Below are 14,143 nucleotides of genomic sequence, written 5' to 3'. Positions count from 1 at the left end.
TGTCACTTTACATTATGTTCTATTATATAACAATAACTCTGTCTTAGCGTCAAGTAGTCTCTATTCAATCATTTCATTTTAATTCATGGAATTGGAGCGCAACCCTCCGCCCCACACCTTTTAAACGGTGTATGGTTTGCTGACAACAATAACAGAAACCAATGGACTAGGTAGGCACTACTCCTTAAAAGAACAACATACCCAAACTTTCGAACACACAACCACACCAACGTTTCTACATTAACTCCTGCGACTCACATCCATGCAGCGACTACTGGCTTGTATACTATGTCCAAATACAAAACGCACAACAAACAGTATATTCCAACAACCACTACGAAGAGATAGTCGTCAACACCACTGAGCAGTGGTTGAAAATGTTAGTAGAAAAGGAAACGAAGCGAAATAACAAAAAAGGTTCAATACCAGCTAGGAACTGTCAACGGCAGCTTAACTTCATTCGCATCTGAACCTTCACGTTGTAAGGACGTGCACACAACAAGAAGTGAGCAAACGAGCCCTTCAAAACGTAAAATTACTATAAACAACGTGAAAATCTCATCGAAAGAGAGAGAGTTATGTTATTGTACCGCCGCCGAGAGTATTTGTGAGAATCCTGAATGACGTAGTGACATATCGTGTGTGCGCGAGTTTTTGTTTGGATATTTTTTGCGCAAATTTATTTGTGTATCCCTAGGATTGTTATAGAAACCACCGATAGAAAACTAAAGAAATACATACGTAATACAAAAGAAAAAATCACACACACTCACGCTGGAATTATTAGCCTTGTGATATAAATTTGAAAATTTTGAAGAAATTTACCAAAAAATACAAACAAAATTTGCAGTGTCTACCTATAACATAGAAAAAAAATGTCGGAAAATTCATCGGAATACTTAAAACGCACCTGTCTCATTTGCGGCTGTCATACAAATCAGACGATTAACATTTACGAACCCCGCAAAGGACCAAACATTGTTCAACTTATTCAAGCGAAATTTAAATTCCAGGTAAATATCTTCCACCAAACTCCCTTAATGAATCTTTTTGGAATTCGGCAAATTAGTATAGAATATTTCACAACTTCGTCGGAATAGGGAATAAATGCATGACCTCTGTTACAGTTGTCTCCCTTTTTACTTAGAAATGAGTCACCATTGTTTCTTTTTTGGCTTGGGTGGTTTTGCTGCAATAAAGGGTGAGGTGGGTGTCTGGCTTTCAACATAAAAATGTTCATGCCCAACCACCCCACAATTCGAAGAAAACACTATCAAAGCATCACTACAGCATCCTGTCGCCAAAGTATAGATATGTATAACTAACTACATATTATTTATACACATGTAAATTTGTTTGTACATACATACATACAGGCGTAATTATAGTAGGTCAAAATAAATGTAATGTCAATGTGTCGAAGTTATGCGTCTGTCAATGTTTTCAATGCCAAACAGGTCATAACTTACGCATATTAAATCTCACCCTTGTGATACCATTAACCCAAGGATTTTCTATATTTTACACATTTTAATCAGCCGGATAAGCCACCGACGACAATAACCACAGTTTTGTTGGTGGGTTGGTTGATTACTCCTTTACACCGGATATCCAAGCGTTTTGTGAATTTCATATCATAACAGATGTCACTTGTTCTCATGATTCCCACATTTCCCGCCGTAATTTGATACCCTCCTGTCGTCTGTGAGTAGCTGGAAAGTGGTTGTCCTCTCACAGAATCTTTTTGGGGAACAGCAGTAAGCAAACAAAAAAGAACAACAACAAAACTGGATGGATGATCGATGACAGATTTGACATTGTTTTAGGGCAAAGTGTTTGTTGTGCTGCTGTTGCTGCACTGCTGTTCTTGTTTTTTTCATTTTGGAAATATCGATCACATGTTATTCATAAAGAAGACGAAATGGTGTTGGCAAAGTAGCTACTCTACTTCATTGAAATTTGAGACACATCCGCACACTAACAAATACCAAAGGAACAACATGATGCTGTTATTTGCCTTCCACTTCTCAGAGAAAATGTAAATACATACATACATAAGTATGCTCCTTTGTATATCGTATACGCAGAAGCAGGTTGTTTTTACTTATTATTCCGTGAACCTAAAAATAAAATTGTCAGCTGCCCTTTAACAGCATTGCTGTGTAAGGAAGATACGACGATATTCACTGTTGGTTTTATGCAGGTCCTATGTTGCTCATTAAACTGCAGTGTGCAATGATGGCAGCTGTTCTCCAAAATGCCACAGTGAAGCAAGTGCAACATTTATGTTTGGGGAATGGACCATTTTCCGAAAATCATAGCCCCTAAAAATAAAACTGTTTTATTTGTAGAATGTCCAAATAGAAAACGAATAGCTAATACATTCACAACTTTCAATATCAGATATTCTATTTGAAATACAAATACATAAACTATTTGAACATTAGGCTGTTTATATTATAGCTTTTTGCCGGGTTAACGTCATTATCAGGATTTGTTTGACGTATACCCAATGGAATTGACATTTGAAATCCAGTGGGTATGTTAAATCCGGTTATATATAAACGGAGTTTAAGAGTATGCAAAAAAAAAAAAAAAATAAACACATGTTTGCCCACTGTACAAATTCCATAGTAAACCTGAAAGCTGTGTGTTCTTTACTTTGATGTTTGTGGCACACTAAAATTCGGTTGATGCTCCAATTTTGTGCGGGTCAGTTGTTTGGCAAACCAAAAAATGCGTACAGCTTTCGGATATGGCATATAATTTTGAATAACGACAGATGTATTTGTGGCATAATCAACCAACCAGTAAGGTAAGCTATGGCACCTTTGCTTGCTTCTGGGCTGGCCTGTCTGCTGCTGCATACTGCTGCTGTTGTTTTTAATGTTGAACTCTTTGTTTTTTTATTTATCACAAACTTGCCGATTCATATGTTTGTCAGAGCAGCGTATTTTGCACCTGGTGATCAATTCTTATGCATAAACACTTACCACATGACGTTGTTGCCTTTGCGTTGTGGAATTATGCTTAAATATGATTAGGGCCTATGTTTACTTTAGAAATCCTTTTCACGATACGGCGCACGCGTCATCTGTCTTTGCCTTTTGGGGGTTAGTGTCCTAATTTTATTCAGGAGTATCTAACGATTGTCCACCAGGTAATAAATACATGTATGCATGCTCTTATCAGGCAGAATGCATTTGGAATAGGCATGCGCGCCAACCTTTCGCAGCCTGTAACACCTTTTATGACTCTGCAGTGGAGTTCATTGTTAATAAGGCAGAGAGCAGAGAGCAAGCAATAGGCATGCGACATCTGCCGTTATCAATAATGAAGTACGAACGTCTGTCTGTCTAGCTGGCTGACAAAAACCGCATTTTTATTATGAATGCCGATAATTTTGTTCGTTGGTGTTATGGTTACTATTGTTGTTGTTGTAATTGGTGGCAGGTGGTTCGGCCCAAATGAAAAAAATATGTAAGCAGATAATTATTCCAAACGTAATGATCATTATCAACGAGTTTAGGTTTTGTGTCAGTTGCACCCTTTGTTGCTATCCTTTGCTGCAAGGATCAAGGACAGAATATCCATGACATTTCACCAAATGAAACTCATAGGGCGTTTCATTTGTTCACTCCTATAATTGATTTGCGGTCTCATTAATGTGCTACTCATAAAATATTGAATTCCATCGCCCCATCAACTTTTAATTATTAAAACTTTAATTAGCAAATTTTTTGTTGTTGTTTCTTTCTTTTACAGCCTTTAAATGAAGACAAATATCTCTGCTTCAGCTGCAATAATTGGCTCATCAATTGGCACTCGCTTCAGGCATTGAACAGCAATGATGCAGAAAGTCCTTCGGGCACCTTTCGATCCCATCTAAATAGTGGCAATGTTATGCAGGACGAAAAAAGTTCCGGTTCCAAAAAGCAAACGGCTGTTTGTCGACCAATAGCGCGTGTCAGTCCCCAGCAGCAAACACAGCCAATTGACGAACAATCTCAATCGCTAGTCACAACAAACTCCAACACAAATGACCAAACACCAGACGTACCAATGATGAATGCCGCAGTAGAAGAAGATCGAGATGCAGATCTTAAACCCAGCCATAAAATCAATTTCAATAAACGTCATTTCCGTGTGCAATTGGCTCGTCGTGGCCGCTTGCAACACAAAAATATGCTGTTGTGTGATTGTGGCAAATACATTGTGATTCGCAAGAGCTCCGTTAAGTTCTTCAATGCCAAGAAATTATCAGCTCAACCAAAGTGTCGCCAATGCCGGGAAGTAACACGTATGCGAAATAGCTATATGCGCAGCATAGTACAAGTGGAGCGAGAATTGGCCATACGTGAGGCTCCTTTGTATCCAACTGAACGACAATACGGACAAAGAGAACGAAATGAAATCGAGCAACCACAGCAACAACGGCTACACTTGCCAAAACATCCCACAGTCGATGGTAAAATCGTTGCCATGCTGAGACGCTTGGGAACTCACTTGTCTCGCGAATCTCACAGCGGAAACGGAAGTAACGACACCACAACAGAACGCTTACCACAAATTATGAGTCCTACAAAACCAAAGTCACCCAAGTGGTTAAGACCACTCGAAGACGATGAGATTTTATTGAACTTCGACAGTAGCATATCGGAAGTTCTACCCACACTATCGGATGAATTTACAAACATGAACTGCAGTGCGGCCAGAAGAAGGTTGGCGTTTCATGTTTCCCAAACGACGGATGTAATCGATCTGTGCGAAGCAGAAGATATGACAGAGGACATAAAAGCAAGTGACGACAGTACCACTCAAGTGTTGCAACAACTTGACTGTGCAGATTTTGTCACAAACTTTAACTTGCCTAAAGGACTTTCAATAACATTGGCTTAAGCTGCACCCTCGCTTGAACGGAGAGAATTCAGAATTCAACCAATCAACCAACCAAAAATTAAGCAACACAAATTTAGTCAAATTTTTTAGTCTTGTAAAATGGCAAAACTCAAACGCTAGTTATAAAGCCATCCATGGGATGGAACCACAAAATACCGTTAATGATTAAGGAATCAATGCTGCGAAACACCACATACACGAACTCTGCAAATTTCGCTATAATTTATTTTAAAATAATTTGCCATTGAGCCAATCTGACAGAGATTATATGCATGTCATATAATACACACTGTATTTGTATTATTTTGTAAATTTATTTAGTTCAATTTTTTTTGTTTTTGTATATATAAATGATATTGTGCACACCAAACAAACATGTGTAAGTGTACCTACATATAGCACATCTAATTTAATTTGTATATACTTAATTTCATTTTTTTTTTAGTTTATTCATTCGATTATTAGTATTATTAAAATTTGTATGTACCTTAAGTTAATTGCCATCATAATGTTACGAAAAAAGCAAAACACTCACAAATGACAACAATCAAAAACCTTAAACAAAATATAAAAGAAATTATAAACGTAAACTAATTTGAATTTACTTTAATACCCATCTTCGGTTCAATTGTAGCAATCTTATAGTACGTTTATATACAGTGATGACTGTCACTGAAAATGATGCAACCTGAAATAAAAAATGTAAGCGTTGATAACTTGAAAAGAGTTTAGATTTTTTAAGAATTCAGAAAACAGTTTTGTAAGCTGAAAAGTTGTCTTTAAGATGGCATACAAAAATATTTTAAATTGAGCATTGAAAATGATGCACCACAAAAATCGATTAATAATTTCCACATGTTTCGCTTTTATATGCCATTTTAGTAATCAGAATGGTAGAATAATTGGTTTCCTATCGTTTTTAGTAGTTTTGTCATTGATTCCGACAGAAAGTATGATGTTCCTGACGTAATTTTGGCATGCTTGTAATTAGTGTCCTTCTGTAAGCAATTTGACTAGAAATTTCTAGTTTTTGAAGTTATTTTCCAAAAACTGAATGTGAAAAATCATTAAGGGTTATGTCCAGAGTACGTACAAACAAGATATATGGAAATTCCTGCATCAGCCAATTCTTGCCCTATATTATACTACTCTTTAAAGGCGTTGCCCTGATGAAGGTAAAAATCAGGGCATAGAACAAACTTGTTTGCACTTTGAAAATAATTTTCAGAAATATTGTTAACAATGTTTTGAACATTTTTTAAATGTAATGTAGGTGTGTGTTGATTTTTTCCACAAGTAAAATATCGATTTTACTACGGATATGTTGATTTTCATCCGAACTATGAATTTTATACCACACAATGCCCGCAAAAATACGACATAACACGAAAAAAAACCCGCACAAAAAAAATGGAGTGATTCTATGAAACTCGACAAAAGGAAATAGTATTGTTGGCTTGAATGGCAACAATGGGTGTTGAAATTTTTGTTCTTATAAAAGCAAACATGACTACTGAAAAATATATGGAACCAATTATTCCACCATTCTGATTACTAAAATGGCATAAAAAGCGAAAAAATTCGGAAGTTATTAATCAATTATTGCGGTGCATCATTTTCAATGCTCAATTTAAAAATGCCCATTTTGTGTTTTCCGCTAAAATTTTAGTATAACGGTACTTTAAACGTAATATGTTTGTATGCCATCTTAAAGACAACTTTTCAGCCCACAAAATTGTTTTTTGAATTGTTAAAAAATCCAAACTCGTTTCCAAGTTATCAACGTTTTCATTATACCCTCTACCATAGTATTGAGGGTATATTAAGTTTGTTTTTCCGTTTGTAACGCATTGAAATAGGGTGCCACCGTGGTGCAATGGTATGCACGCCCGCCTTGCACGCAGAAGGTCGGGGGTTCGATTCCCCGGCCAGGCAACATCAAACATTTTTTCAACGGTGGCAAAATACCCGACATTTCCTGAGTATTTCAGCCTTGAAAAACTTCTCCATAAGTGGTGTCTTAAGACACGTTCGGACTCGGCGATAAACAGTAGGTACCATATCATTGAGCTAAATTTGACTCGGGGTGCACTCATTGATATGAGAGAAGTCTCCCTTGTCCCGTATGGGATGTTGTGGAACAATGTTTGTTGTTGTTGTTAACGCATTGAAATAATCATTTGCGACCCTATAAAGTATATATATTCTTGATCAGCGTAAAATTCTGAGTCGATCTATGAATGACCGTCCTTCCGTCCATATGTGGTAATCACTCTAGCGTCCACAAACATGGAGATAGGACGCTGAATTGTTGGGAAGATGCGTCTTTTGTTTGCAGGCAGGTCAAGTTCGATGATGGGCTATATCGGTCCATGTTTTGGTATAGCCCCCATAAAACGGTACCTCCCGGTTTTTGGTATTTTGAAAATTTTTAACCGAACTAGCTGTAATTTGACATTTGATCTTCTCAGTGATCATGAAACTTCTCCACCAAACATCGTCAACATAGGTCCATGTTTTGGTATAGCCCCCTAATAACGGTACCTCCCGATTTCCGGTATTTTGGGAATTTTAGCTACAATTTTTAACGGAACTAACTGTAGTTTTACATTAAAAGTTCTCAGTGGCCATGACACTTCTCCACCAAACATCATCAACATGGGTTCATGTTTTGGTATAGCCCCCATATAACGGTACCTCCCGATTTTCGGTATTTTGGGAATTTTAGCTACAATTTTTATTCGAACTAGCTGTAATTTGACAATTGAGGTCCTCAGTGGTCATCAATTTGACTTTTGAGTTTCCCTGCAGTTATGAAACTTTTCCACCAAAAATTATAAAGATAGGTTAATTTTTTATATAGCCCCGTAGGTGGTACCTTTCACCTAGCTGAACACATTTTTTTTGATTAGATTAGATAATTTAGGCAATTGGAGTTTCTATGAATAAATTTTCCACCTAAAATTTTAAAAGGACACTAATTATACAATTTTAATTAAAACTATTTCATGGTGGAGCGTATAAGAAGTTCGGCCCGGCCGAACTTAAAGACTTTTTACTTGTTTTTATACCCTCCACCATAGTATGGAGGGTATATTAAGTTTGTCATTTCGTTTGTAACACATCGAACTAATCATTTGCGACCCTATAAAGTATATGTATTCTTGATCAGGATAAAATTCTAAGACGATCTAGCCATGTCCGTCTGTTGTAATCACTCTAGCGTCCGCAATAATTGAGATAGAGTGCTGAAATTTTGCACCCGAGGGTCTTTTTTCCATAGGCAGTTCGAAGATGGGCTAAATCGGTCCACTCTTTGGTATAGCCCCCATAAAACGGTACCGCCGGATTTGAGGTATTTGGAAGTTATTCGCCACATTTGCAGACCGAATTAGCTATAATTTGGCACTTAGGGTTCCTAGTGATCAACAAACTTATATCCCAAAGGATATGGGCATAGGTCCATGCTATAGTCCCCATATAACGGTACCTCCCGATTTTCGGTATTTTGAGAATTTTAGCTACAATTTTTAACCGAACTAGCTGTAATTTGCCATTTGAGATTCTCAGTGGTCATGAAATATCTCCACCAAACAACGTCAACATAGGTCCATGTTTTGGTATAGCCCCCATATAACGGTACCTCCCGATTTTCGGTATTTTGAGAATTTTAGCTGCAATTTTTAACCGAATTTTAGCTACAATTTTGTCTAAGCAAAAATAATCGTCAATATAGGTCCATGTTTTGGTATATCCCCCATATAACTGTACCTCCCGATTTTAAAGATAGGTTGACTCTTTGATATAGCCACGTAGGTGGTACCTTTCACCTAACTGAACACATTTTTTTAGATTAGATTAGATAACACTGTGCAACAAAATGGAGGTGAAAGTCTGGGGCACGGAAAATTCCTCTTGGGGAAGAAAGGCCTTGGTGAGTATATTATGAATCCCGAAGGACAGATCCGCCGTGAGTCGAACTTCCGCGTTATGGTGTGATGAAATTTTTGTTAGAGACCCTGTGGGCCATCAGGAATTAGCGTTATATCTTTGTTCACTGTTGCTTAAGTGCTCTACAAAAACAACAAACAAAGATATAATGCTAAATCATGATGGCTTACAGGGTCTCTTGCAAAAACTTCATCACGCCATAACGCGGAAGTTCGACTCACGGCACATCTGTCCTTCAGCGTTTTTAATATACACACACCAAGGGCTTTCATCTCCAAAAGGAATTATCTCTGCCCCAACATTTGTGTTCACAGTGTAATTTAAGCAATAGTGAGAGGCAGTAGGAGTCTATCCATTGTCGAAAAGTTGTTCCACCTAAAATTGTGAAAGGACCCAAATTATTCCATTTTAATTAACAACTTTTTACTTGTTTTTATTTCAGGTTGCATAATTTTCAGTGACAATCACTGTATGTATAACCGGATTTAACAAACCCACTGGGTTTTTTAATGTTAATTCCATTGCATATACTTCAAAGGAATAAGGAATGTTAACCTGACAAAAACCTATAATATAAACAGCATATTAACTTTCAATTATTTTTTAGGAATGAATTTCTAGATTAACTTCTGGAGTGGGATGGATAAACAAATTACCCTCTTTGCTTATACATACATTTATAGTACGTTTATATATGACCGGATTTAACACACCCACTTGGTTTCAAATGTAAATTTCATTGCTTATATCGACGCCTCCAAACAACAGTATGCTAAGTCGACTTGGCATGTTTTCAAGTTCTTTACATTTTTATATTTAACGTCCTTTAACTTAAATTCTGTAAAATTTTGGTAATGATCGGACAATCCGAACAGAAGTTATAAACAAATATTTACTTAGCATAGTACTGAAGGTCAAAGAAATTTCCAAACTTTTAGAGCTTGACCTGCAAAACTCACTGTTCAGAATTAGCAAACTATTATTTGGAGGTATCGAACGTCCTTTAACTTAAATTCTGTCAAATTTTGGTAATGATCGGTCAATCCGAACAGAAGTTATAAACAAATATTGACTTAGCATAGTACTAAAGTTAAAAAAAAATCCACACTTTGAGAGCTTCTCCTGCAAAACTCACTTTTTAGACTTAGCATACTATTATTTGGAGGTGTCGATATATCAAATAAATCCTCATAAAGAAGGTTAACCCTGCAAAAGGCTACAATATAAACATGGCTTTATAGCCCATTTAGATATGACTTCACTAGCCGGATTTAGCATATTATCCGGTTTTATTTGCTAAATCTAGCCAAAATCTACCAGATTTCCCATACAAATATAAATCCTCCTATTGAGTGGATTTGTTTTAAATTTGTCATAAATCCTCGTATACAACTCTGTTTTTTGCATTATGTTGCTAGAAAATACAAAAAGTTGCAAGCTGGTAAAAGAAACAAGGTAGATGCATCGGTGAATTGCTACACTAAAAATAATTTAAAATGTAAAAATGTGTAAACAAGGCGGAAAAATTAAATTTGTTTTGATGTACAAAGTTGATTTTAATCAACCAAGACTAATATTTACGATGTCTAAACGATAAAATAATTCGTTTATTTATTTTAGATGGGCAAACTGCGATAAAATAATTCTTTATTTGCTCTTTAGTTAGCATTAGTAGCATAATGTGCTAACATTTTAAGTATTAAACAATAAATTTGTAATTTGACGTATGTTTTTGAGACGAATTCAATTTACAAAAAATTCTTTTGACGTTTTTGACGTAATTGTGCTATGAACAAAAGTCAGCCGACTGCCATTTAAATCCTCCAAAATGTATATCTAAATGCAATGGGATTTGTACTGGATTTATTAAATCCAGTCGAGAATTTATGGCTAGTCTAAATGACCTATTATATTCGTTTTCTATCGGGCATGTTCAGAGACACACTTCACCTCTCACTTCGATTTTCTTGGGACTAAGATTCACTAGGGTATTTAAAAAGAACAGTACACCTTTTAGGTTTAAGTTTAGTTTTGAGGATGCGCAGCTGCTGTAATGGCAGCCACTCCACTCGGAGACCCTGGTTGTTGAAAGAGGGGTTAGTTGTAGAGATGGTTATAGATGTGTTAAAGTTGTGATGGTGGTGCTAAATTTTAGAAGTGAGGAGTGAGTTAAACATGAGATGATGATGATGATGGTTGATAATTTTGAGCTATGGCTTCACATACATATGTGTTGGGACTGATGAGTTGAGGAAAAACGTGGTGTATATTGGTTATGATAATGGTGTTGTGTTGAATTGTAGTTTTTGACGTGGTTGGGTTGTGAAGATGGTGATGCACAAAGATGAAAAGACTGACAATTATTGATGGTTTTGACTATTGCTTCGTTGGATACAGAGTTGAGTTTAGGATGAGATGATTGTGATGAGCTGATGAGGAGCATGATTAAATTCTTGTGGTGATGTGTGTGTTTCATGTGTGAGACATATATGTAAATGGTTGTGATGTCGTGTTCTGGACCAAAGATCCATTGCGTTCTTCTTGAAAATAGATATACGAGATGGGGTAGGAGGGGGGAAGGAAGATGGGGAGATGGAAAGAGGTAGAAGGAAGTACATGGAAAGTAGAGAGATGGGGTAGAGATAATTACTTAATATGTGATATGATATATGCTGACCCGCCCATAGCCACTTAAGACTCCTAAAGTAGGTCAACAGGATTGCGGGGTCAACAGAGGAAAAATAGGAGAGGGATTGTATCTCATGCACACCAAACAGTCTCTTTGCGTACAGTATAGGACACGGGCCAGATTGACTTCGATATTCTGCATCCAGATACATCTTGCCGAACTCTTACGGTTTTCTATGCGTAGATCTTACTGAGTTTGTCGAGGCAAAAGCAGAGCGGTGGCTTGACACAGTCCCCCACCCTAAGGTCCGAGGATTGCTAATTCATCAACAATCTCATTTCCCTGGAACCCAACAAAACTTAACGACTATGTTTTCAAGATAGACCTACAAATTTGAACAGTCCTAGATTTAATAGTGTATGACCCTAAAGGCCTGCGTACATAAGCTGCCTTGCCTGCTTACCTTGCTTACTTCTGATAAAAGAATAAAAAAGAAAAGGGCAACCCAGTTCGAAATTCGCTCGGCCTTCTTTATTCTTGTATTTTTATTATGTCAGAAATGAAGCAGGAAAGCAAGGCAACCAGGCAAAGCAGCTTATGTATCCAGGCCTTAACGCTTTTAGAGCAGTCTGGCTATCAACGTATCCTATCTACAAGGTCCGTCATTCCCACTAGTAGCTCTAAGGCTTTCCAAACCGCAAAGACCTCTGTCTGAAAAAGACTGCAATTGTCATTAAGCTTACATGAGTTCCTGATATTTAGTTATTCACAAAACATTCCAGATCCCGTGCCTCATTCCATGTTCGACCCATCGATGAAGATTAATATGCTATCGGAAAGTGCTCTGCCTTGTTCCCATTCACTTCTATCAGGGATTATTACATCCCCTATGTCAAAGTCCAGGCTTGGTGAAATGTAGTCAGTCTCACCTCCCCCGTCTATTAACTCAATCTGACTAGCTATCCGCTGTAGAACGCTTACATGTCCAAGGCGTGAACAACGCCACAGATTTACCTCCTTAAGCCTCAAGGCAGATCGTGATGCTTGATACTGTACAAGAATATCCATGGGCTGGATGTTCAGTATGACATTCAATGCTGCCTGAGGGGTGCTTCTTGGTGCTCCAGTAAAGAGAATTGACGCAGCTCGTTGCACAGTTAGCTAAGTTAGCTAACTTGGACATATTGCAATTATTACTTAGGGCATGCCACCATACAAGACAACCACAGGTCAAAATGGGACATGCCACTGTCCTATACAACCAGTGTATTATTCCTTGTGGGACTCTCTCCAATGCTGGAATTGATAAGTCTGATCTATTCTATCAATCTAGTTAATTAGGATATAGGGGACACTCAATAGCTCTAGAGAAGAATGAATGGATTCAAGTTTCACATTATTAAACGCTCCTTCTTCCTTATCCATGTTCTTCTCTATATAACCCACTACCTCGTGTAGCGTTGTTTATGTAGATTTCCCTTTTATATAAGCATGCTCTGAGCTGCTTATAAGTTCACGATCTAATCTCCAAGTCGAGCAGCCTATCTAAAGTTTTCGATAGAAAAGAGGACAGACTAATCGGTCTGTAGTCCTTCGACAACGCGTGGCTTGGCTTCCCAGCCTTGGGAATATAAGTCACTGTTACCTCTTTCCACAGTGCCGGTATGTGCGACAGCACCCGACATCGGCGGTGCGTTCTGAAGCATCGCCGGAATAACACCATCTGGGCCAGGAGATTTATAGGCCTGAAAAGTGCTGATCGCCCAAGAAATCCTTGAATCCCTTATCAACATATCAACGAAGATCCCTGCATCCCGGAAAGTGGGTCTCTGCCAATAGGTGAAAAGTCTCTAGAGCGGAGTTCGTCCACGTACCATCACTTCGCTTGATGCTCCCAATAGGTTTGGGGTCTTTTGAAATCACCTTACGAAATCTTGCCGCTTCGTTTACTCCCTCTGTCGACTCACTAAAGTCCAGGAGCTTCTCTTGGCTTTCCTGACCTCACTTTTGTACCTATTGAAACCATTTATATACAAATCCCAGCCCATACTAATTGTGGTCCTGCTCGACTTGTTATATGCCCTCCTGCTATCCTTCCTGAGGTTTGCCAGATCTTTGTTGCACCAAGCGGGATGTGTTCTCCTACCTGGATAAGTCAACGGGCAAGTCGTTTCATAGCAGTCCCTGAGAACATTTGTGAGATCCTCAACCCGACTGTCAACTTCCCTCTCTGTGCGAAGTTTAGGAATTTCACGCAGTCTTGAAGAGACCATAGAGTTTTATTTCTCTCACTTGGTTCTCCTGGGATTCCTATGAGGTGGTTGGCGTTTGCTTCCACACGAGACTCGAAAGTGTATCGTCCTATGGTCCGAAAAGGAGCATTCATCCGATACCCTCCAGTTTGTTATGGAAGTATCCTCCATATTTGTAAGGGTGAGGTCTATTACCTCCTCCCTTGCCCTATTCTGGAAGGTGGCCGTATTTCCCCTATAACATTTAAAGTAAAATCGAATATGGACTCACCTCTCGTATTGGTTTCACTGCTCCCCCAGTGGAAGTGATGGGCATTTGCATCACAGCCCATTACTAAGTTGCAACTGCCCGAGATATCGTCCACTTCTTTGCGCACCAATCGACTTGGTGGGTCAGGTACCTCATACTACA

The 14,143-nt window shown here is 38.1% G+C and overlaps 1 protein-coding gene across 1 annotated transcript; it reads left to right on the top strand.

The window, feature by feature from the left end:
• The first annotated feature begins 341 nt into the window (after positions 1-341).
• On the top strand, positions 342-5,489 carry phyl (phyllopod). Its single transcript, XM_073990977.1, has 2 exons — positions 342-1,013; positions 3,766-5,489. The coding sequence occupies exons 1-2, from the start codon at positions 876-878 to the stop codon at positions 4,897-4,899; spliced, it is 1,272 nt and encodes a 423-aa protein (XP_073847078.1). The 5' UTR covers positions 342-875; the 3' UTR covers positions 4,900-5,489.
• The last annotated feature ends 8,654 nt before the right edge of the window (positions 5,490-14,143 follow it).

This window comes from Musca autumnalis, unplaced genomic scaffold (genome assembly GCF_047663935.1).
Source record: "Musca autumnalis isolate F117 unplaced genomic scaffold, ASM4766393v1 scaffold_5, whole genome shotgun sequence".
In the NCBI taxonomy this organism is placed as follows: domain Eukaryota; kingdom Metazoa; phylum Arthropoda; class Insecta; order Diptera; family Muscidae; genus Musca; species Musca autumnalis.
This window is presented reverse-complemented; position numbering and strand designations above follow the sequence as displayed.